This window comes from Eschrichtius robustus, chromosome 14, assembly GCF_028021215.1.
Source record: "Eschrichtius robustus isolate mEscRob2 chromosome 14, mEscRob2.pri, whole genome shotgun sequence".
Lineage (NCBI taxonomy): Eukaryota > Metazoa > Chordata > Mammalia > Artiodactyla > Eschrichtiidae > Eschrichtius > Eschrichtius robustus.
Genome location: NC_090837.1, coordinates 4,547,172 through 4,572,071, shown reverse-complemented (window position 1 = coordinate 4,572,071; position 24,900 = coordinate 4,547,172). Strand labels below are relative to the sequence as shown.

Here is a 24,900-nt window from a genome sequence, read left to right as displayed (position 1 = left end):
TTGAACAGGAAGATGTCAGAAACAGCCTCTAAATATCCATCAGTGGGGGAGCTGCCTAGTGAACTGGTGTGTGTGTGTGTGTGTGTGTGTGTGTGTGTGTTAGAACACGAGGCAGAGGGTAGAACGAAGGTGGGTGGATGGTCACTTCATCTCTTGTGCCTCAGTCTTTTCACCTGTAAAATAATACATTTCAAATTGATTTTGAGAAATGAGGCAGGTGTGTCCACCTGTTCTTCTGAGCACGTGGTCTGATTGCATTTCCTGCCCCCTTTGAGTTTTGGTGCTTGGGCAATAAATGGAGTGGAGTCACGTGCTCATTTCCAAACAGAAGCTCCAAGAGCACAAGACCCCTCGCTGGCCCTTCCTCTGCCACAGCGATGGTGACCACGGTGTCAGCCCGGGTCCCGGCGTGAGGACAACGCAGAGTGAGGGCCCAGCTGACCTGCGCATGCAGTGAGAGGAAGAAGCAACCTCTGCTCTTTTAATGATTAAAACTTACGGATCACGGGTAAGAACTGAACACATCACTTTTGACTCTGTCATCTCAGTTTAAAGACAACCAAACAAAAACCAAAACCAAAACCTGGGAACAAGTCTTACACCCACTTAGTAGGTGTGTTTTGTTTTGTTTTTTGCACAGAAATGTGAGTTGGCAATTCCAAAATCATTTAGTGTGTTGTAGGATTGGGCAAACCAACACACATATGGTGACTCATGAGAACCCGGCTTTTTTTCACTGAGGGAGGAAGGAGTTACAGGATGGCCAGGGAAGCAGTTAGAATGGACCCAATGCTGTTGCATTGGGATTGGACAGAGAGAGACAGAACACCCCGGGTTAATTAGGGCAGGAGAAGACAGACAGGGAGAGAGAGCCCGAGAGAAGGTAGAGAAAACACACTTTTTTTTTTTTTAACATCTTTATTGGAGTATAATTGCTTTACAATAGTGTGTTAGTTTCTGCTCCATAACAAAGTGAATCGGTTATACATATACATATATCCCCATATCTCTTCCCTCTTGCATCTCCCTCCCTCCCACCCTCCCTATCCCACCCCTCTAGGTGGTCACAAAGCACCGAGCTGATCTCCCTGTGCTATGCGGCTGCTTCCCACTAGCTATCTATTTTACATTTGGTAGTGTATATATATCCATGCCACTCTCTCACTTCGTCCCAGCTTACCCTTCCCTCTCCCCATGTCCTCAAGTCCATTCTCTAAGTCTGCGTCTTTATTCCTGTCCTGCCCCTAGGTTCTTCAGAACCATTTTTTTTTTTTTAGATTCCATATATATGTGTTAGCATACGGTATTTGTTTTTCTCTTTCTGACTTACTTCACTCTGTATGACAGACTCTAGGTCCATCCACCTCACTACAAATGACTCAATTTCGTTTCCTTTTACGGCTGAGTAATATTCCATTGTATATATGTGCCACATCTTCTTTCTCCATTCATCTGTCGATGGACACTTAGGTTGCTTCCATGTCCTGGCTATTGTAAATAGAGCTGCAGTGAACATTTTGGTACATGACTCTTTTTGAATGATGGTTTTCTCAGGGTATATGCCCAGTAGTGGGATTACTGGGTCATATGGTAGTTCTATTATTAGTTTGAAAACACACTTTTTTTGCAGTTAAAAAATTTTTCTTAAAAACAGCTTTATGGAGGTATAATTGTTATATGTGTTTTTAAACAAGTTAGACAGCTAAAGAGTGACAGAGAGGTAGAGAGAAAGACAGAACAATGAAGCATAGAGACATAGGAAGTTAAAGACAGTCGTGAAGACAAACAAAGTCAGAGAGAGAGTATTTGTGAGTTGAATCTTGGTCTGTATTCTCTGCATTCTTGTGTCCTCTGCTTCTGTTCATGCAGTGGGCTCTGTTCCTTTACACAACTCAGTTGTGACAGCAAATAATAATTACGTTAAGTATTTTCTTTAATTCCTATCTTGAACCTAACTATTATCCCTTCACCAAAGACCTGCTTCATTGCAATGGTTCCTTTGTTGTCTGAAATACAGCTCCTTATACATCTTGGGCTAAATTAAAATTGAATGAAGCTTCCGGTTGCCACAGAACCAGCAAGCCAATGACAGCTGGTCAATTAAAACCCAAACCTGACTAGATGGCCCCACTGAGAGAAATACTCCAGAGGAAAAGCAGAGGACTATGGAAACTCAAGTCCTCGGTCAGAATTTTATTTGAATATGAATAAACCCTTCTGTGCATTTTTTACTGTGAGCTGGCCAGTGCCTTTGTGACTTCACTGAGCAGTGAGGACCTTGGCTGGAGCCTTGGGCTGATTCCCAATCTTTCAGTCAGGGCTTATCCATGGATGGATGGAGAGATGAGGGGAGGGCAGAGCAGGAATGCGAGGAAGATAAGGACAGAAAGATACAGGGAGAGGCAAAGAGATTGGGAGAGAAAGGGAAAGAGACAGTGAGAAGAGAGAGAGAGAACAAGCAAGAGAACATGTACGCTTAAATGAAGTCAGAAAGAGTCAGAGACAGGCAGAGAGAATGACTGTGTGACAAACTGAGGAAAGGCATGAGGATAAGCATGATGAGAAGTAAACAGAAAGTCCTAGAGCTGGTGAGACAGCTACCGGAGGGCAGCCAAAGAAAAGGTATAATAAAAGACCCAAATGGAAATTCAGGAGATGAAAAATACTGTGCTTGAGTTAAAAAACGCAAAGATGGGGCTTCCCTGGTGGCGCAGTGGTTGAGAATCTGCCTGCCAATGCAGGGGACACGGGTTCGAGCCCTGGCCTGGGAAGATCCCACATGCCGCGGAGCAACTAGGCCCGTGAGCCACCACTACTGAGCCTGCGCATCTGGAGCCTGTGCTCTGCAACAAGAGAGGCCGCGATAGTGAGAGGCCCGCGCACCGCGATGAAGAGTGGCCCCCGCTTGCCGCAACTAGAGAAAGCCCTCGCACAGAAACGAAGACCCAACACAGCCATAAATAAATAAACAAATAAAAATTTAAAAAAAAACAAAAACGCAAAGATGGGATTAGCAGCAGATCACACATTTCAAGAGAAAATAAGTTGAAGACATAACAATATATTGAAAACTATTCAAAATGAAGAAGAAAGAGAAAAGAGACTGAAACAAATCAATTAAAAAGTCAGAGGCCTGGGAGTCAACATCACACTGTCTAACATACATATAATTGGAGCCTAAGAAGGAAAAGATAAAATATATGTGTGTGTGTGTGTGTATGTCCAAATCAAGCAATTTCCAAGAAATAATTGTCAAAAATTATCCAAATTTAACAAAAACTGAAACCCTACAGTTCCAGGAAGTTCAAAAGTCCCAAAGTAGTCTAAACATTTAAAACAATCATATAAGGTACATGAAAATCAAACTGCTGGGCTTCCCTGGTGGTGCAGTGGTTGAGAATCTGCCTGCCAATGCAGGGGACACGGGTTCGAGCCCTGGTCTGGGAGGATCCCACATGCCGTGAAGCAACTAGGCCCATGAGCCACAACTACTGAGCCTGCGCGTCTGGAGCCTGTGCTCCGCAACAAGAGAGGCCGCGATAGTGAGAGGCCCGCGCACCGCAATGAAGGGTGGCCCCCGCTTGCCGCAACTAGAGAAAGCCCTCGCACAGAAACGAAGACCCAACACAGCAATCAATCAATCAATCAATCAATAAGAACGTGAATTTCTAAAAAAAAAAAAAAAAAATTCACCCCGAACTCCATGTCTCCCATATTAACTTGCCCAGAGGAACATTGTGATGTTAAGATCAAATCCAACCTTCCATGATTAAAAAATATAAGTAACAGGATGTATTTTAACATGTGTAGTTTTTTCCATCTGATAAATTATTTACCACCTTTTTCCTTAATGGGCATAAGTCTATTGAGATTAACGTATAAAGTGAGTGCTTTGTTAAATTATTATAATCTAAAATAATTCTCATGTGCTGCTCCAGCATTTATGAATAGCATTTCGAGAATCAAATGCATACGGAAGAAACTGCTAGATATAAATTTATTTTTGTCTCCACAGCTGTATGATATTACATCCAACTTTATAATTTCTTTGCCTGAATCCTTAAGCATCTAAGTGGGCTTATTTCTCAGGACAGACCTTTATCTTGCTAGACAAAGAAACCTCTTTGAACCTCCCCTCAATTTAGAGAAAAGTTCCATCTTTTTTTTTTATTGTCTATCAATTCACTATGTTGAACAAATTATTATCTTTTTCCATTCGTACAAGCAAACTCAAATTGAAAAATAATGGATCACCGGTTTTCTTAATTCCTTACCTGAATCATAATATTCATTAACATCTAAGGAGATTTCATCCTACGAGAACTCTGTTTTGTCTAGACTATAGCTCCAAATCATGCTGCCACTGGGAAGTGATTAAAAAGTGGATCCAGGCTAACAGCTCCTTCACCTGCACCCTTGCCAAAATCTCAGACCAGAGGTCCCTTCTCTCCATCTCTGCTGAGAAAAAAATCCAATCACCCCTGGGTGAACAGTGAACCTTCAGGGACCCAGTAAACTGCATTTGTTCAGGAGACAAACACAAGCTGAGCTATTATTTTAATCTGCATTTTCACCAGGAGGTCAGAGCTGCTACAAATATAATTGTGCCAGTATCTATAATAATATTGCGCTCATTATTTTTTTTCTCATTTCACCTGAGAAGAAAATTATACGGGTTATTTTATTAGACAGAGTTTTCAATGAGCTTGGATATTGATGTAGAATACAAAGTGTCAGGAAATGTTACTACAAGGAAATGAAGGGAGAATTGAAAGTTTCCTTCTTTTTCTCACAGAGGAAACTTGGGGGGGTGAATAAGACAAAAAGGATCCATTTGTCCTTCTGTTGAAGCCATTCTCTCATCTCAAAATGTAGATCCTACAGTTAAAACCAGACTCTGGTCACCTATTTAAAAAGTCACATATCGACACTTAAGATTTGAATGTGAATTTTGCCTAGAAAATGTCTTGTTTTCAAAATGCCACTCCCAAATTTATTCTAAGTTTTCTCATGTAGCGTACTTTTAAAATTTTATAAAGACATTAATTTTTATTTTAAAACACTTAGTTCGGGCTTCCCTGGTGGCGCAGTGGTTGAGAATCCGCCTGCCAATGCAGGGGACACGGGTTCGAGCCCTGGTCTGGGAAGATCCCACATGCCGCGGAGCAGCTGGGCCCGTGAGCCACAACTACGGAGCCTGCGCGTCTGGAGCCCGTGCGCCGCAACAAGAGAGGCCGCGACAGTGAGAGGTCCGCGCACCGCAATGAAGGGTGGCCCCCGCTTGCCGCAACTAGAGAAAGCCCTTGCACAGAAACGAAGACCCAACACAGCCAAAAATAAATAAATAAATTAAGAATGCAAATGACCCAAGGATCAGGTGTTTTAATTTAAAAAAAAAAAACAAAAAAAAAAAACAAAAAAAATAACACTTAGTTCGTAAATAATTATAATTCAGTGCTATAGACCACAGGTCTTATTGGGATGTATGGTAAATAGTTAAGGCCACACAACTGTGGCAACTATTCCATTCTGGTGTTGTATCTCAAAAGGAGCCATTGATAATACTTGAATAGGCATAGATGTGTTCCAATAAAACTTTATTTACAAAACCAGGCAACAGGCCAGATTTGGCCCAATGTCAAAATTTTCTGACCTCTGTTCTCAATGGTCATCCTTCTGTGCTCACCAAAGCTACTCCTTAAAGCTTTTCAGTCTCAAATAGCTGTAACTCTACCTTTTCTGGGGTTTTTTTGGTTTTTTGGGTTTTTTTTAACTGAAGTACAGTTGATTTACTATATCATGTTAATTTCAGGTGTACAGCACAGCGATTCAGTTATATATATATATATATATATATATATATATATATATGTGTGTGTGTGTATATATATATATATTTTTTTTTTCAGATTCTCTTGCCTTATAGGTTGTTATAAAATACTGAGTAGAGTTCCCTGTGCTATATAGTAGGTCCTTATTTGTTATCGATTTTATATATGGTAGTATGTATATGTTAATCCCAACTCCTAATTTATCCGCCCCCCCCCCCCTTTGGTAACCATAAGTTTGTTTTCTATGTCTGTGAGTCTCTTTCTGTTTTGGAAATAAGTTCATTTGTATCTTTTTTCTTCTTTCTTTCTTTTTTTTTTTTTAGATTCCACATATAAGTGATATCTTATGATATTTATCTTTCTTTGTCTGGCTTCCTTCACTTAGTGTGATCATCTCTAAGTTCATCCATGTTGCTGCAAATGGCATTATTTCATTCTTTTTTATGGCTGAGTAATATTCCATTGTATATATATACCACAACTTCTTTATCCATTCATCCACCGATGGACTACCCTTTCTGTTTTCTGAGTTATAAATCTTGCTGCCATCATTCTTTCACACTCCACATGAAATTCTTCAGTGAATCTTCTCAGATCTCCCTTTGCACATCCAGAATATGACCATCCTCACCAACTCCACCTCCAGAACTACATTCTTGGCTGACGCTACCATTTACTGCAGCACACTCCTAGGGAATCTGGCTTTTGCCCTTATTCCCCTTCAGTCTTTGCTCAACACGGCAGTCAGAGTAAGACCATTAAAATACCTGTCAGACCTGTCTCTCCTCAAACCCCATCTCACACAAAGATAAGGTCTTTATAAAAAGTCAAGAGAAAGACAAATACCATATGATACCCCTTATATGTAGAATCTATAATATGACATAAATGAATGTATCTATGAAACAGAAACAGAATCATGGACATAGAGAACAGACTGGTGGTTGCCAAGAAGGAGGGGGTTGGAGGAGGGATGGAGTGGGAGGTTGAGCCTAGCAGATGTAAGCTATTCTATAGAGAATGGATAAACAACAAGGTCCTACTGTAGAGCACAGGGAACTATATTCAATATCCTGTGATAAACCATCATGGAAAAGAATATTTTAAAAAGAATGTAGGGACTTCCCTGGTGGTCCAGCGGTTAAGACTCTGTGCTTCCACTGCAGGAGACACGGATTCAATCCCCGTTCGGGGAACTAAGATCCTACATGTGGTGCTGTGCAGCCAAAAAAATACAAAAAACCAAAAACCAAAAAAAGAATGTATGTATATATAGATGTATATACATCTGTATATATATCTGAATCACTTTGTTGTACAGCAGAAACTAACAAAACATTGTAAATCAACTATACTTCAATTTTTAAAAATACTGATAAAAAAAGTAAAAAAGTCAAGAGCCCATCATAGGACCTACGAGGCCCGACAACATAGTCTTTCCCCGTCTCTCTCCCTACCTTCCCCTTTATCCTCACTGGCCTTGAATGCCTGCCCCACATCCCCTTTGTCTAGTTGTCCTGTTTCCATTTATTAATGCAACAGCCATCTGCAGGGCATCAAGTCTGTTTATGATCGTGTGTTTACTGAGATGACGATATAATGATGCCCCTTCATGCACTCTCTGCGTCCGAGTCCCGTGTGTGTCTTTGTAGGAGAACATTCTTTTTTTTTTTTTTATTATTAATTAATTAATTTATTTATGGCTGTGTTGGGTCTTCGTTTCTGTGCGAGGGCTTTCTCCAGTTGGGGCAAGTGGGGGCCACTCTTCATCGCGGTGTGCGGGCCTCTCATTATCGCGGCCTCTCTTGTTGCGGAGCACAGGCTCCAGACGCGCAGGCTCAGTAATTGTGGCTCACGGGCCTAGTTGCTCTGAGGCATGTGGGATCTGCCCAGACCAGGGCTCGAACCCGTGTCCCCTGCATTGGCAGGCAGATTCTCAACCACTGCGCCACCAGGGAAGCCCAGTAGGAGAACATTCTTTTTGCTCCTTTTACCACCCACGGAACAACCCAAAATGCACCGTCATTAAAAAAAAAAAAAAAAAAAAAAAAGATGGGAGAGCAGAGAACACAAAGAGGAGGGAAAGGGGGGAAAGCAAAAGAAAGAAGGGAAGAAAAGGAGTGGGAAGATGGAGAAAAGGAGACAGATGGAGGGGGACACTCCTCAGAAGACCATATCAATTTAGGAAGCCAAAGTGGCTCAAATAGTTATTTCTGTCCCTCTCTCTGATGCTTCTTTTTCAACAAATATTTATTGAACACCGACCAGATGTCAAGTTGTCTTCTAGGTAGTGAGGAGACAGAAGTATATAAAGACAAACGTGACCTTCCCTTAGGGACTAAACATTCCCATGAGGAGACAGATAAGTTCGCCAACAACGTCACGAGATGATTTTGGAGTGCTAAGTGCTATGAAGGAAATAAAAAGGATGGGTGCCATAGAACTGGCAAGGAGACTAGCCAGGGGTTCACTGTGGTCACCCTGGCAAGAGATGATGCCGTTGGGCTCAGGTGTTGCCAGGTGAGATGGAGTGAAATGGTTGGATTCTGGATAGATCTTTGAGGTTCCACATGATGGTTAATAATGGAGAACCATCACGGATGTCTCCTTGATTTTTGAGTCCTTTCTTTTTTTATTTTTTTTTAAATTGGAGTATAGTTGATTTACAATGCTGTGTTAGTTTCTGCTGTACAGCAAAGTGAATCAGTTACACATATACATATATCCAATCTCTTCTAGACTCCATTCCCATATAGGTCATTACAGAGCAAAAAATAGAGTTCCCTGTGCTATACAGTAGGTTCCTATTAGTTATCTTTTATATACAGTCGTGTGTATATGTCAATTCCAATCTCCCAATTTATCCCCCCTGCCCCCCTTGGTAACCATAAGTTTGTTTTCTACATCTGTGACTCAATTTTATTCCAAGCACATGGGAGGCACCATTTGCTGAGACAGGGAAATCTGGTGGGAAAATTCTGTCTGTCAACACAAAGAATGGGGCTTGAAGAACGTTGTGAACACTGGAATGACCAAAAGCTTAGTAAACCCTTTACAAATTAGATTTCCAAAACTCAGCGCTACTGAAAGAGTTGATTAACAGGAATTTCACTCTATTAGAGGCTTGTTCTCTGAGTTACAAATGAAGCCCTTTGAGCTGGAACTCACACCAGCATCACGGAGTAATCACTCACGGACCGGGAATAAAACACATAATCAACTGGCAATGGAAAGAGAATGCACTTTGGCGGAAACACAAATCGCCTCTGTCCAAATGACTGTCTAACAGTGAATGACCTGGGAGGCATTGACTGGTCTGATGTGATGAAGGTCTGTGTGCCTTGCCTGGGACAGTGAGATCCAGAAGCTGCACCACTAAAAGGAGTGACAACCACCCCACAGAGCCATGGTCCTCTTCACACATGACTCTGTGTGGTTATTCCTCATCACAGGAAAGATCTGGGACTTGGGAGACAGGAATTTTGGGGTCAATTCAACTTCTGCCTAGCTGAGTATCATAAACAAATACTCTCTGAATCTGGAGCAGAACAAATAAATGACCAGGAAAAGTCACCCCCCATGCCTCAGTTTCTGTGGGAGGTTGAGCTTATTAGATGGTCTCTAATGATGCCATCCAAATCAAATACCATCTGTCAACCTTCAGCTATTGAAATACATCTGATTGAGACACGGATATAAATTCCACTGTCAACAAAAGCTGAGTGTGCAAGTGAGTGAAGCAGGCCCGGTTGGGATGGGGTGGGGTTGGCCGGGCAGAGAACCAGAAAATTGGGGGGGGGGGGCAGGGGTGGAGTGTGGGTTCTGGAGCCAAACTGCCTTGGACCCTCCCAGCACCCTCTGGGGACATCCTTGGCTGGAGTAATTGTGCCTTATTGATTTATCATCTCCATTTGGCAGATGGGGACATTGAGGCTCAGGGATGTCCAGGGTCTTGCCCCAGGTCAGACAGCCAGGAAGTGTCAAGGCAAGATTTGAACCTGTGTTTTGGTCTGACCCCAGGTCCCGATGCTCTTAATCGCTGTAATTTAGTGCTTTGCCATCTACTGTCTCTCTGAGAGATCCTGTCTTTCACCTCCTCTGCTCAAACTGGCCAAGACAGCAGCTGGACCAGACCTGCCACCTCTGTTCCTCTCTCTGCCTGTATCTCATGGAAACAGCCACGGATGAAATCAGTCAATCCCTCTCTAGCTCCCTCCCTCCTCTCCCAATGAAGGAAAAGGAAGGATACAGAATGAAAAACTGGACAGTCCCTGCCCTCAGTGAGGGCACCATCCACTGTCAGCCGCCTGCCTGGAAATGCTGCCAGTCGGCCACACTGGACTTTACTTCCTTTTAAAACCTTTAGATAACAATTAAAAATCGGAAACGTTTTTCATCTTCAAGTTTCTGGCTGGTCATGGACATCAGGAAGGTCGGGCCAACCTGAGCTCCGACTCTCACGTGAAGAGTGGAGCTGAGTGGTGGCGCCCCCTTTCGGCGGGACTGAGCCCTGTTCTTCTGTCCCCATCCGCGCTCTGCGCTCTCATGCCCACCGCCCAGCCAACCACGTGGGAACCGGGTGCTGGAGAAGCTGATGTCAAGCCCGGTGACCTGTGGTGTCTGCAGGCACCGTGGCGTTTTATAAACGCGTGACTGTGTGCCTGTCCTCGGGAGGCTTAGGATCCCACAGACAAGAAGCCTGTGGAGCCGCCGGGCGGGGGGACCCGGCCACGTGCTGCGCCCCCTGCTGTTTCCCTGTCCCTTTCCCCTTTTCACCTGGGAGGTGCCGACTGATGGCCTCCTCCCTGGGGACGACGCCTCCTCATCACCAGCAGCTTCGCTTCGGCTCTGACGTGTGGCCCCCCCGAGCGGCAGCGCATCACCCCCCCCCCCGCCCCCCAGGACGTGGCAGGGTCAGCCCCGCCTCGAGGACCCGTGACTTCCCTCTTCGGGGGTCAGAGGAACAGCAGGGGGGGACAGAGCAGGGCAGCTCGTCCTGCGCCGACGCCCCCAGCTCCCTGCGTGGGAGCCTGGCCTGGTGCAGCTGCCTCTCCGATGGGGACTCTGGGCGGCCCTGGGGACCACAGGGAGCTCGGAGGTGGACGCACCTCCCGGGTGGAGCGCAGCCCTCCCGTCCGCCCGGTCCCTCCAGCAGGACGGCTCCGCCTGCTGATTTATTCCTCCCCTGCGAGCTGCCCTCCTGCAGAGACGGCAGGACCTCGTCACCTTCACCGGCCGAGGGTGGGCGTCTCCCAGGGTCAACGGCGGTTCTGGGAAAATGGAAGAGGGAGCGGGTGGGCCCGAGGCCTACGGCGCCCCTTCCCTTGGTCCTTTCTCAGTGCCCTGCTCTTTTTCTCAGAAAAGAACCAGCAGCTTCTCCAGCTGACTCTAAATCAATAAAGGCACAATTACTCCAGCCAAGGATGTCAGTGTTTTAACTTGGTCTTTAATCGTGGGATAGAATATTTCATCCTTCTTTAAAGCAATTTCACACACACACACTCACACACACACACACACAATTCTGTTCCTGGGCGGAAAGTCCTTGTTGACATCACTGATGCCAAGAACTGTCTCCTTCATCCGTCCTGGTTCCCACCCCCGTGCCTGGCACACAGGCAGGTGTGTGAAGGAATGACCAACAACCTACCCCTTAAATCGGAACCGCGCGCTACGGTTTCTAAAGAAGGTTGGGATTATGGTGGATGAACCGCTGGACTAACCTCATTTATCCTCTAGATCACATTATAATGGGAATAAAGGAATTAAAATGTAATCCCCCAACAACAACAAAAAAGGGCCATCGGCAGATAAAAGACACGCACCGTCTCTGAGGATGGAAAGCAGCAGATGGCTGGGGGGTGACCGATGCAGCAGATGCAGCAAGACCGGCTTCCCATAGTCAGCGAGTTAACAGTGAAGGCATGTCACAGCTAGGCTCCACGGAGGGTATCAGCGTTCCAGGCTTTAACAATGTAAAACTTGCAAAACCAATAAATATCCGGATGGGGGAAACGGCAAGAAATCTCAGCTGTGCCATTTCTTCTACTTTCAAATCAAGGAGTCGACCTCACCGGCTAAAATTGTGTCATGGAAGAAGTAGAGCTGGTGTGGTGATGGACGTGGAGGTGACAATAGCAGCTATAGTAACAGTAATAATAATAATCGCTCCAAACCTTGTTTTGTTTTTTTCTACAAACTTTTCTTTCTTAAATTTACCAAGGTATTTTAAAAATCAAAATCTCTTGTCAGCTAATTTTTCTTTTTTTGCTCATTTCTTTTATGAAATACGACAACTCTACTTTGGACTCTTTGTCCTCTTTGATCTATAAATAAAAAGGAATTTAACACCTTCACGAATAAAATACAGCTTTAGAGTAGGATTTCGTTGCTATAAGATATGGTGTCCAACCACCGTCTACCTATCCAGCCAGCCACTCCTCTCGCTGTGGCTTCATGGATGTAGACCGCCCGGAATGATGATTCTCCGATATAACTAATGTCATATGGGGGGTGTTGGGATTTGGGTTTTTTTTTATTATGTTTAACATTTTTATAATGAATATGTATTATTTCAAATTAAAATGATAAAGCCTTTCGAGAAAAGCCGCCACTCGCAGGCTCCATCCAGCCGCAGGGCGGGCAGTGATGCCGGCGGAGAGGCAGCACCTGTCCAAGGGGCCGGGGGCCGCGGGCCAGGTGCGGGCCAGGTGTGTCTCAGGTGCTGTGCTGAGCGCTGGGTGGGGCTGCGGGAGGGGCCTTCATTTCTCACACTTGAGGCGACTGGGACTCCCAAGTGAGCACAGGGCTGGATGAAGCAGTCAGCTGACTGGGGAGAAGACTGGGCCGGGGGGGGGGGGGGGGGGGTTGGGGGGCAGGTGTGTTCGGGAGCCTTCTGGGGGAGGGGAGCGCAGGCCCAGCGCGGCCACGAGCCGGTCGGTCTGTGAGCGCCATCTAGTGGGCACCCCGGGGACTGCCGCCTGTGGTCCCCTCTCCTCGGGAAAAGAGTTCAAGCCAATCAAAAACGCCATCTTGGCGGTTTGCAAAATTAAAGTTATTTAGAAAAAGATGTGCTGGACTCTGCGATAAGCTATGCAAAAAAAAAAAAAAAAAAAAGCATTGCAACATTTATTTGTCGTTTCTCTCAGGCGACGCCGATGTACAGCTGGTGTGCCCTGGGGGGAGGGGAGGGGCTTCGACAATTACAAGCTGCATCTAGTCCCATGGGTCACGTGACCACGCCACCCCGTTATATTTTTAATTTCACCACTATTCGTAAGTGTCTCCCGTTTAATCGTGCTGGCATACTAATAAAAAACAAAGTTGATGACATCTATGATATTGTTACATTGTAACAAGAACTGTACATATAACGTTGCCTTATTTCATCCTCAAAGTAACCTGTTGAGGTTGTCCTATTACCCCCTTAACAGAGAAGGAAAGCAGGGCTCCAGAAGGATAAAGAGCTGTCTTAGATCCCATGGCGTCGGTAAATGTCCTCACGTGGCCACACGGGCAGCCTCATTTTCCCAGCTGCGGAGAAGGAGGGACTGTTCCTCTACCGATGAGCACAGACGGGCAGAGAAACTTTGTAGGCAGGGCCCAGGTTTGGCATTTCTAAGCAGAATCCCTAAATTAAAGGAGAACGAGGTGGATTCGGGAGAGAGTCGATGTCTCTCAGCGCTCATAAACATTTGCATATTTATGACTCCACCTTGTGATAAATAACAGTTTCTCCCTCAACAGTAAAGGTGATTGTTTTTTTTTTCAAAAGGAAAATTATTTTCTCAGAATACAGCCTCCTGATGATTTTACCACCTTTGAGGGCGAGTCAAACAGAAACATAAAACCCTTCACATAATCGTTCTCAATTTTGTCATTCAGGGCTCATCACCCAACAAAACGGAACAATTCCCGAGTAGGAGTCTTTGATGTATGTGCCGCCTGACGGACTTTTTTTGTGAGATACGTCATAAATATTAATGGTATTGACGGAGCCTTAGAAATTTGTCGTGTCACATTCCTGCAAGAGAAACACCCAGAATTCTGTCACTTTGTTCCTCCGGCTGACAGCCAACACTTTCTTTCCTGAACTTGTTTAGCTGGGTCTGTTTTTTTCCCACCACCTTCACAAACTCTCCATCCGCAAAGGTTTTCCAGAGTGGACACAGGTCACCTGAATTCAACATCTCAATGGGTTTTTCCTTTTTCTTTTTGATTTAGCTGACTTTCGCCTGCATTCTGCTCTGCAGCCCCTTGTATTCCTCAGTTTTTGATTGTGGGCTAGTATATGGCATAACCTCACCCTCTCCCCACCCCCTGTTAAGTGAACACTGTAGTAACAGGTTTGCTGAATGTGTTCACTGGTGTCCACGTGCTGGGTTATTAGCTGTGGGTAGCTGAATCGCCCTGGACACTTCCAAGTGCAGAGGTTCTACGGCAGCATTTACAAAGTGCAGGGTTTCAAGATCATCCAAGAATGATGGTTAATGCTGGTATTTGCACAGAGTATTCACTGGATGACTTGGGCTCAGGGAGGGAAGAAACAAACCTACTGCTAGAAGACAATTTTCAGTATGTCGAATGGGATGGCTCAAGTTGCTGGTCCAGCAGCCTGAATGCCTAACATAAGTTTGTAGATTAAAAACCACATGATAGTGGGGACTTCCCTGGCGGTCCAGTGCTTAAGACTCCCCGAGCTCCCAATGCAGGGGGCACAGGTTTGATCCCTGGTGGTTGGGGAACTAAGATCCCGAATGCTGCCCAGTGGGGCAAAAAAAAAAAAAAAATAGAATAGAATTTTAAAAAAGGACCTGACAGTGAATCACTTACAACCACACTGCCCTAGCCACAGGCTGCCTCTGCCCTTCAGGCATGATTTCTCCTCCTTCAGTGCTGTCTGGGTTTCTTGCTTCTCTGGGGAGGCCAGTTTTATGTGTGTTGTGCACACTGCATTTCTGTCGCATTTCAGGGCTGAGTTTTACTTAGGAAGGCTCTCTAGAGCGAGCACGGGCTTCCATGTAGTTTGAATTACCCAGTGCTGGGGTGGCGATGAGTGTTACAGTGCATTGCTGGGTTCACTGTGAAAACTGGCTGTGACATGGCTGCAAGTTAATGGAGCTATTCAACAAAGTGAGACCAAAGTAGGTAGTGTTGCTTCTTAACTTGGTTAATTTTTAATCAGCTCTTTTGGCTGTCTCCAAATTCCATAAACTGCTGAGCGGTAGCCTTCTGGAAGATTCTGCCTACTGTAGCTAGAGTGAAGTGACTTCCGTACACTTGTTTTACTTTTTACAATTAATCTTCTTATGTTGAAGTAACTATAGACGCATGGAAAGTTGAAAGATGGGAAAAAGAATCTTGTGTACACTGCCAACGGTGACATCTTACGTAGCCCAAGTACTATACATAAAGCCAGAAAACTGACTTCAGTAACATTACTGTTTGTTTGTTTGTTTGTTTTGGAGTATAGTTGATTTACAATGTTGTGTTAGTTTCAGGTGTACAGCACAGTAATTCAGTTTATAGATAGATGGATAGATATAGAAATAGATATAGATATATACCCACTCTTTTTCAGAATTTTTTCATTTATAGGTTATTACAAAATATTGAGTATAGTTCCCTCTGCTGTGCAGTGGTATATGGTATATGTTAAGCCCACCCTCCTAATTTATTCTTTCACCCCTTTCCTTTTGGTAATTGACATTGGTAACATCACTGTTAACTTGACTACAGACCTTACTCAACTTCCAACATTTTTTAACCTGCATTCATTTGTGTGTATACGTGTGCATTTCTATGCAATTCAATCCCGTATACAGATCTGTGGACCCAACAGTAAATTAGATGCAGAACTCTGTCATCATTACAAAGGATCTCTGTGACGTTGCCCATTTGTAGCCACGCCCACCAACCACCCGACCTTCTGCCCATTTCCCCTGGCTACGACTCATCCCTCCTCCATGTCTGTTGTTTTTTCATTTCAAGAATGGTACATAGAGACTTCCCTGGTGGTCCAGAGGGTAAGACTCCATGCTTCCAACACAGGGGCCAAGGGTTTGATCCCTGGTTGGGGAACTATGATCCCACATGCTGCGTGGCATGGTCAATAAAATAATATAAAATAAAACAAAAATAATTTAAAATGAAATACAATATAATATAATATTAAATCCCCCTTAAAAAAATGGTACATAAAAGGAAACTTAGGGTGTGTAACCCTTTTAGACTGGTATTTGTTTTTCACTAAGCAGGATTCCTGCATGTCCATCGAAGCATTTCTGTGTCCCTAGTTATGCCTTTGCCTCACAAATTGGTATTCCACTGTATGGATGTATCAGCCTATGTTCCATTCAACCACTAAAGGACACTTGGGTTATTTCCCTGTATTTTTCCAGTACAAATAAATCTACATATAAACATTTATGTTCAGGTTTTCATGTGAACATAGGTTTTCATTTCTATGTGTTAAATGCCAAAGAGTGTGGTGATTACTGGGTTGTCTGGTGAGTGAATGTTTAGTTTTGTGAGAAACTCTCAAATTGTCTTCCAGAGTAGCTATACCATTTTACATTCCCTCCGGTGATGTAAGAGAGAAGCAGTTTCTCTGCACCCTCGCCAGCATTTGGTGGTATCAGTGTTCTCTAGTTTAGCCCATTCTAATAGGTGTGTAGGGGTATTTCATTGTGGTTTTAATTTGCTTTTCCCTAATGGCAAATGATGTTGAACATCTTTTCATGTGTTTATTTCTCATCCATATCTCCTCCTTGGGAAAATATCTACGTCTTTCACCCATTCTCTAATAGGATTTGTTGTCATTGTTGTTTTTCTGCTGAGTTTTGTGAGTTCTTTATATTGGGTTGGCCAAAAAGTTCAGAAAAGTTATAGGAAAAACCCAAACGAACTTTTTGGCCAACCCAATATGTAAGGGCCCCTTGGCCCAGAATTTTTTGTGCTTGGCTGAATTTTTTCTCTTTTCACCTTAAAGGCCAGCTTTTAGAGAGGCCTCTCCTGACCACCTGGCTAAATTATTTCCTCCTTTTCTCGCTCACTTGTAATCCCCTCTCATAGATCACATCACAGTCTGTAATTCATGCTTACCTGTTTGCTTCCCTATTGGTTCACAAGCACTTTGCGTGTTTGCTCAGCAGGTGTTTCTCCAGCACCTAGTGTGGTGCCTCGTACACAGCTGGTGCTCAGTGAATGGTCTGTCTACAAGCAGAACCCTCGCCGGCCAGCTGGATGAGACTCACTTGCCTCGAGCAGGACCCCAACTCTCCCACTTGACCTTCTTCAGGCTGCTCAGAGCTACACGCCCTTCCCCTCAGCGCCTGCTCTTCTGTCACCTCCCAAGGCCGTTACCTGCACCAGCTCACAGCTTAGTGCATCTTTGGGCTGTTGCCAGAGATGCATTCTGTACGTCCTCCACCGGGTACTCCACCTGCCAGGTGATCTGCTGGGCGCCAGCCAGGCCACTGCTGTTGTCAATTCCAAAGTCCACTTGCAAGATCTCACAGAAGGAGCCATTTGTTCTGCAAAACAAACACACGGTAAAGCGCAGTTTAAAACCTGAGACTCAGCAGAATGTCAAGAACGAGATAAATTGCCACATTCCTCTCTGTCAACCCAAAGGAGGATCGCCAAGTTCAACAGGTCACAGGCGGTGTCGATAGAGCCTGATTCACAGGCTGCCCACAGACGGCCCACACCTCCGCGTGGACAGACCATCCGTCTTCAGGGCCCTGCCCTTCCCTGAATGAGCAGCTCAGAGAGCACTGCATCTCTGGGCACTGCCACAGCTCGGTCCTCCCCAACCCCACGCCTGCGGACGCCACGATCCAAGCACCACACACGGGACGTGGCCCTACACCTTCATCTAGTGCCACCGTTACTCCAATCGTGAGGCACAGCCTGGATTCTGGCTGCTTCTACTTCTACTCACCTGTGTGGCTGTGGACCCGTGGTGCAAACTCTGAGCTTTAGAATTGGGGGAGAATATTGGTGCCTACGTGGGCTTGTGAAAGCATCGTGAGACCAAGGATGGGAAAGGACCCCATAAGGTGCATAGTCCGTGACATCAACTCTGAGCTACATTAATAAGGAGCTATGCTGGATTCTCCACGTCATCAGCCTGCAATGGGAGGGGATGTAATGTAAGAAAACCCCACCCGGAATGTAAGTTGGTGCAGCCACTGTGGAAAACAGTATGGAGGTTCCTCAGAAAACTAAAAATAGAGCTACCACATGATCCAGCAATCCCACTCCTGGGCATATATCTGGACAAAACTAGTAATTCAAAATGATACATGCACCCCTATGTTCATAGCAGCACTATTCACAATAGCCAAGACATGGAAACAACCAAAGTGTCCATCAACAGATGAATGGATAAAGAAGATGTGGTACATATACACAATGGAATATTACTCAGCCATAAAAAAGAATGAAATAATGCCATTTGCAGCAACATGGATGGACCTAGAGATTACCATATTAAATGAAGTAAGTCAGAAAGAGAAAGACAAATACAATATGATATCACTTAAATGCAGAATCTAAAAAAATGACACAAACGAACCTATCTATGAAACAGAAACAGAATCACAGACATAGAGAACAGACTGGTGGTTGCCAAGGGGGGGCGGGTTGGGGGAGGGATGGAGTGGGGAGTTGGGGTCGGCAGATGTAAGCTGTTCTATATAGGATGGATAAACAACAAGGTCCTACTGTAGAGCACAGGGAATTATATTCAATATCCTGTGATAAACCATCATGGAAAAGAATATTTTTTTAAAATATATATATATGTATATCTGAATGACTTTGCTGTACAGCAGAAATTAACACAACATTGTAAATCAACTATACTTCATAAAAATAAATAAATTAATAATAAATAAATAAAAAGAAACCCCCGCCTGCCTTCATTCATGGAGTGACAACACTGTACGTGTGTTTGGAGGAGGGGGAAGAAGGCAGACGGGGCACGTGTACGTGAAAAGGGCCAGTGTCCTTCTCAGCACCTTTCTACGTAGGGAGAGCCTCTCATCATGAACATGGACTTGTAAATTGTAGGCTGACTCTTGCACTGAACAGAGAGTTCAAACAAAAAGCCACCCAGCACAGGATTTGTGAATGACTTCTGTAGCATAAGTCTGTGTCCATCACCGTGTTTCTAGCTTTACCCAGATGCAAGGAATATGACAGCAAGAATCTTTATTCTGGTTTCCATGGGAAGGAGTGGGTGAGGCAGAGGAAGCAGCCTTAGGTTCCACTAATTCGAACGATTTCAGCGGACCTGGGACAAAAAGACTGTCCAGGTTGCCTGGCACCTGGCCCTGGGGTGATGAAGGCGGGTGGCGAGTGGCCCTGAGTGTGAGAGCTCAATAATGGAAGCCGTTGGGGTAGAGGCTCCGGAAGGACTGGGTTTTATTTGCAAAGCACCCTTGAGGGCTTCCTACTATCTTAGAAATTGGCTGATCTTGGGAAGGGCAGTCCCTTCCATGTCAGCAAGGGCCCAGATGTCAAAGCATCAAGACACAGAAAATAAAAGATGTGGGTACCACAGCCGAACCCACCAGCTTGTCTTCAGGGACCCCTTCCAGCCATCATTACTCAGCTTATCACTCACAGTGACAATAAAGGTTGCTTTGTAAAAGAAAAGGGAGAGAGATACAGAGACAGAAAAACTCTCCTTGCTCTCTAATGATCTAATGATTATGTCCTCTAATAGATTATTTTACTCTCATGGATTTCAGGACGTGCTGAGGCTCAGATGACAAAGGTTCTCCTACTTTGCATAGTCCTGGAAATGGGACAAGAGGGGTTGCTTCTGGTATTTAGGACTATTTTTTTTCTTTTTTCTTTTTTTTTTTAGTGTTTTTCCCTGAGCATTAAACTTAAGAGCTGACCAAAAAGCAAGGTAAATACTGAATGATGACTTATATCGAACGAACCCAAAGCATCCTTGACTTCATGTCCCAAATGATCTTCATCCTCAAGGTAACTTGTTCAACCTCTGACTTTGTCTGTAGACAGTAACTTTATGAGAACAAAAGTGTGTCTGTGTGGTTCCTGGTTCCATCTTCAAGGGCTGGCATGGTGCCTGGCAATTGCAGGAATTCACTCAGTATTTGTTTAATTAATTAAATATCCTCAAAGTTCTGGCAGAACATCCTGTAAAATTCTGGGGATGTCATTTACATTCTGGGAGGCAAGGAACTACCAGTCAACTGAGTCTTGAACCATATTCTTGTGCTTGGCTGGTAAGTATATTTAGATACACTTTCCTTCCCAGGAGAGACTTCTGTCTCTCCTATTAGAACATTAGTTTTCTGGTGGGGGAAAGGATAGTAGGGAGTTTAGGACTGACATGTACACCCTGCTATATTTAAAATGGATAACTAATAAGGACTTACTATATAGCACAGGGAACTCTGCTCAATATTATGTAACAACCTAAATGGAAAAGAATTTGAAAAAGAATGGATACATGTATATGTATAACTGAATCACTTTGCTGTACACCTGAAACTAACACATTGTTAATCAACTATACTCCAACATAAAATAAAAAGTTTAAAAAAAAAATAAAAGCACTACAAAAATTACAATAAAGGGGAAAAAAAAGAACATTAGTTGTCAACTGCAGGCAGTTTTTGGAATATTTGGCCACGCGTGGAGATGAGTTTGGGAGTCACAGTTTGGGTAACACTACTGGTGGGTAGAGACCGGAGACACTGCTAAATATCTTATGAAGGACAAGATAGCTGCCTCACACCCTCCGTGATCGTTTTCTGGCTCAAAATGTTAATGGTGCCAGGGCTGAGAAACCCTACACTGAACTATAAGTTTTTCAAAGGTCAGAGCCTGTTATTAACAACTTCGTCACTCCAGGGTTTAGCTTAGTAACTGGTATATTTATTTGGTCAGTAATTTTTTTTTTCTTTTGGCCGCACCACGGCTTGTGTGATCTTAGTCCCCCGACTAGGGATTGAACCCAAGTCCTCGGCAGTGAAAGCGTGGAGTCCTAACCACTGGACCTCCAGGGAATTCCCTGGTCAGTAATATCTACTGAGCACCCGCTAAGTGCCAGAAAATGGAAATACAGATGCAGCTGCAAAAGAGATGCAGTCCCTGCCTTAGCAATCATGTAAATTAATCACAAATAGCAGTAACTGTTATCATTAAAATCAAACAGAGGAGTTTAATTTGTATTAGAAAGTTAAATAGCAAATTAAAACCACAAGGAGATACCACAACACACCTATCAGAATGGTTAAAATTAAAGATAGATAGATAGATAGATAGATAGATAGATAGATAGATAGATAGATAGATAGATAGATATGATGGATGGATAGATAGATAGACAGATAGATAGACAGATAGAACCAAATGCTGTCAAGGACTCAAAGAAAATGAATCACTTATAAACCTACATATGAAGGTTCATAGCAGCTTTGTTTGAAACAGCCCCAAACTAGAACGTTGCTCAAATACAATGGTTATAAAAACTGTAGTATGTACATTCATACCAGGGAACACCAAGAAACAAAAAAGAGCAGCATTGATACAAGCAACAGCTTGGACGGATCTCAAGGGAATTAGGATGACTAAAAGAAAATTTAAAAGCCAATCTTAAAAGGTTACATACTGGGTGGTTCTCTTTATATAACACCCTGGAAATGACACCATTGTAGAGGTAAAGAACAGACTCATGGCTGCCAGGTGCTATGGCCTGAATGTTTGAGTCTCTCACAGATTCCTGTGTTGAATCCTAACCCCCAAGGTGATGGTGTTAGGAGGTGGGGTCTTTGGGAGGTGATCAGGTCACGAGGATGCAGCCCCCATGAGTAGCATTAGTGCCCTTACAAAGACCCCAGAGAGCACCCGAGCCCCCTCTGCCATGTGAAGTTACAGGGAAAGCTTGCATCGCCAAATCTCTCTTGTTCGGTGGATTCTGCTGTTATTATTTTAATCTCAAATACAGTTTTCCAGCATGTGCACTCTACGAAATTTCCCATCTGACTCTTTAATGATCTCCTAACAAGTAATCCATCCCCTTGCCCTACTTTCCAACCACAGGAAAATAATCTTTTTCCTTCCTCTCTCATGCTCTTTTTTTTTTTTTAAGTAAAATTTACCTTGTGACTTTATTTTGCTTTGCCAACACTTCCCAGAGCTGAAAACAATAAATCTTGATAATGAACAAAGACTCTGCTTTCTCGGCTGCCAGATCCACAGCTATTTCTCATGATAACAACTTACACTCACTTCCAGCTTAGCTGATTTTATCAGCAGCATCATGACCAAGTCCTGACACAGCTAAGACAACTACTGTAATTATTTTTTTCTTTGCCTCTACCTTTCTGACAATATCCCAAACCTTCCCAGAAAGTGATGGTTCAAAATTATTTAAAATGAACTCCCTAAATACAATTTTTGGAAGTTGTCTTTCTTTTTGTTTCCTCCTGTTATTGCTCTTGATAAAAAATACTTATTATGTAGAAAGACTTATGGAATCCATTTCTGAATGAATCTCCCTAAGTTAGAAAAACATCCTAGTCTGGGTGACTTAAGCAATGATGTAGTATAAGCTGGCAACATGCACAGGGGAAGGGCTTTCAGATCTGGTTAACTCTCCTTAAGGATCCTGGGGTAAAAATTTGGGGGTGAATATTCATGGGTCTGTGGGTTTGTCTTAGAGCAGAGCTGGGGATTTGTATTTTTAATTGTATACTGTAGTATCACTTTTTGAATAAAAATAATACACTCTCAGGATTCAAAATCCAAAAGCCTAAAAGAAGATAACTGAAAATTCTCCCTTTCATTGCTACACTCCAAACCATCATCCAAACAGAATTTTTATTCGTTTTCTCATTGGTCCTCCACAGATAGTCTGGGCACCTACAAGCCTGAACATGAGTGATTCTTTTTGCCTTGTTTTTACAAAAACGGTGTACATTGCACACTCTGATCTGCCTCTAGAATATTTGCTCTCTCATCCAAAGGGAAAGGGGAGCTCTGGTCATTCTCTCCCTGGCAATGAAGTGCTTTGGTCTGGAAGTGAGGTCAGAACAAGTCACATGGCCCCATCTGACCACGGGCTCCAGCAAGGACCATCCTTCTGCGAGCCCAGAGGGGAAGGGGTGAGCCACGCTCGGGACTTGGGAACAAGGCAGCCCTGGCTGAGGCAGGAACTGTCCGGGAGGAAAAATTTTCCTCTACACTACAGGTTCTCTGGCTGGTCTAAGAATTAAATTGACATGAGACAGATGAACAGGAGAAAATCAAGCTTTAATAACCTATATATATGAGGGGGATCCAGGAAAACTGAGCAACTTTCCGAAATGGCTAAAACCCTCACCTTAAATACCGTCTTCAGCAAAAGACAAAAGTTGCAGGTAGAGGTTTAGGACTTTAAAGGGGAGGAAGGCAATTCACATGGAGATGGAAGAGCAAATGTTTAGTAACTAAATGTTTGCTGGGCCAGACAGAGACAATGGGACACAGAGTGGCCTCTGAGCTCTAGGTCCTGTTTCCCCATCACCACACCTAGTCCATATTCCTTGCAGACATCTCCGGTGATAGCTCTATTCTGGGACTAGACCCTCTGTCTAAATTTTTTAGGCAGTTACAGGGAAGATCAAAGTTTCTTTGTGTGAGTCTTATGGGTCTTGATTGTTTTCAGCTCAAAATAACTTGCATGCCAAAGAAATATTTTGGAGTGGCAAATTCTGTTCCCTTCTAGAACTGTTGTGCACTGTTGGTGAGAATGTAAAATGGTATAGCCGCTATAGAAAACATTATAGTGATTCCTCAAAAAATTAGAATTACTGTCGGATCCAGCAAAATTCCACTTCTGGTTCGATACCTAAAAGAATTGAGAGCAAGGTCTCAAAGAAATACATGTGCACTCATATCCATAGTGAAACAGGAGGGAAGGGGGCGGGGCACAACCTTTAAAAGAATGATATAGCCATAGGACAAGACAAAAACTGGTGAGAACCAACTAGGTCCAAGATGGCAGATGATCCTACTTCCGGTGGACCTTGAGCCTCATTATACGCTCATTGTAATACATTAGCAACTATATGACACACCCACCAGCGCCATGACAGTTCTGAGGCCAACCATGAAAGGCCAAAAAGTGGGCAGTGGCCCAATTCCTGGAAATCTCCACCCCTTCCCCCAAATAATTGGAATAATCCTCCCACTCAGCCGATGAAATTACCCAGCCCATAAAAACTCACCACACCATATATCTGGGCTCTCTCACTTTCTGAGATGGCCCACACTCTGCCTGTGGAGTGTGTTTCTCTCTAAGTAAATCCATTTCTTACCTATCACTTAGTCTCCCAATTCTTTCACAATGAAGCGAGAAACTTAAATTCACCAGGAACAATAGCAGCATTATTCACAAGAGATAAAACATGGATGCAACCCAAGTGTCCTGGAGACTGATGAATGGATTAGCAAAATGTGGTCTGTCCATAAAATGGAATATTATTAGCCTTAAAAAGGAGGGAGGGCTCTTTGGTGGGGCTAATGGCGGGCTCTCGGAAGGTTCACGCCAAGGGGTACTTCCCAGAACTTCTGCTGCCAGTGTCCTTGTCCCTGCGGTGAGCCACAGCCACCCCTCACCTCTGCAGAAGACCCTGCAACACTGGCAGGGAGAGGAATGGTGTGTACTGAAGTAACAGACCTCTGTTGACCAACCGTGTGGCTGACAGGGTCTTGGTGCTCCGGCCGGGTGTCAGGCCTGAGCCTCTGAGGTGAGAGAGCCAAGTTCAGGACACTGGTCCACCAGAGACCTCCCGGCCCCACATAATATCAAACGGGGAAAGCTCTCCCAGAGATCTCCATCTCAACGCTAAGACCCAGCTCCATGCAACGACCAGCAAGCTACAGTGCTGGACGCCCCATGCCAAACAAGTAGCAAGACAAGAACCCAACCCCACCCATTAGCAGAGAGGCTGCCTAAAATCATAATAAGGTCACAGACACCCCCAAAACACACCACCAGACGCAGTCCTGCCCACCAGAAAGACAAGATCCAGCCTCA

The 24,900-nt window shown here is 44.1% G+C and overlaps 1 protein-coding gene across 1 annotated transcript in view; it reads right to left on the bottom strand.

Annotated features, from left to right (window-relative positions):
• LOC137776461 (transmembrane protein 132B-like) overlaps positions 1–17,292 on the bottom strand; it is a 234,751-nt gene extending 217,459 nt beyond the window's left edge. Inside the window, exon 1 of the mRNA XM_068562980.1 lies at positions 17,196–17,292. Within this exon, the coding sequence (XP_068419081.1) occupies positions 17,196–17,246 (51 nt within the window). The 5' untranslated portion in view covers positions 17,247–17,292. The remainder of the gene's footprint in view (positions 1–17,195) is intronic.
• Positions 17,293–24,900: the final 7,608 nt, after the last annotated feature.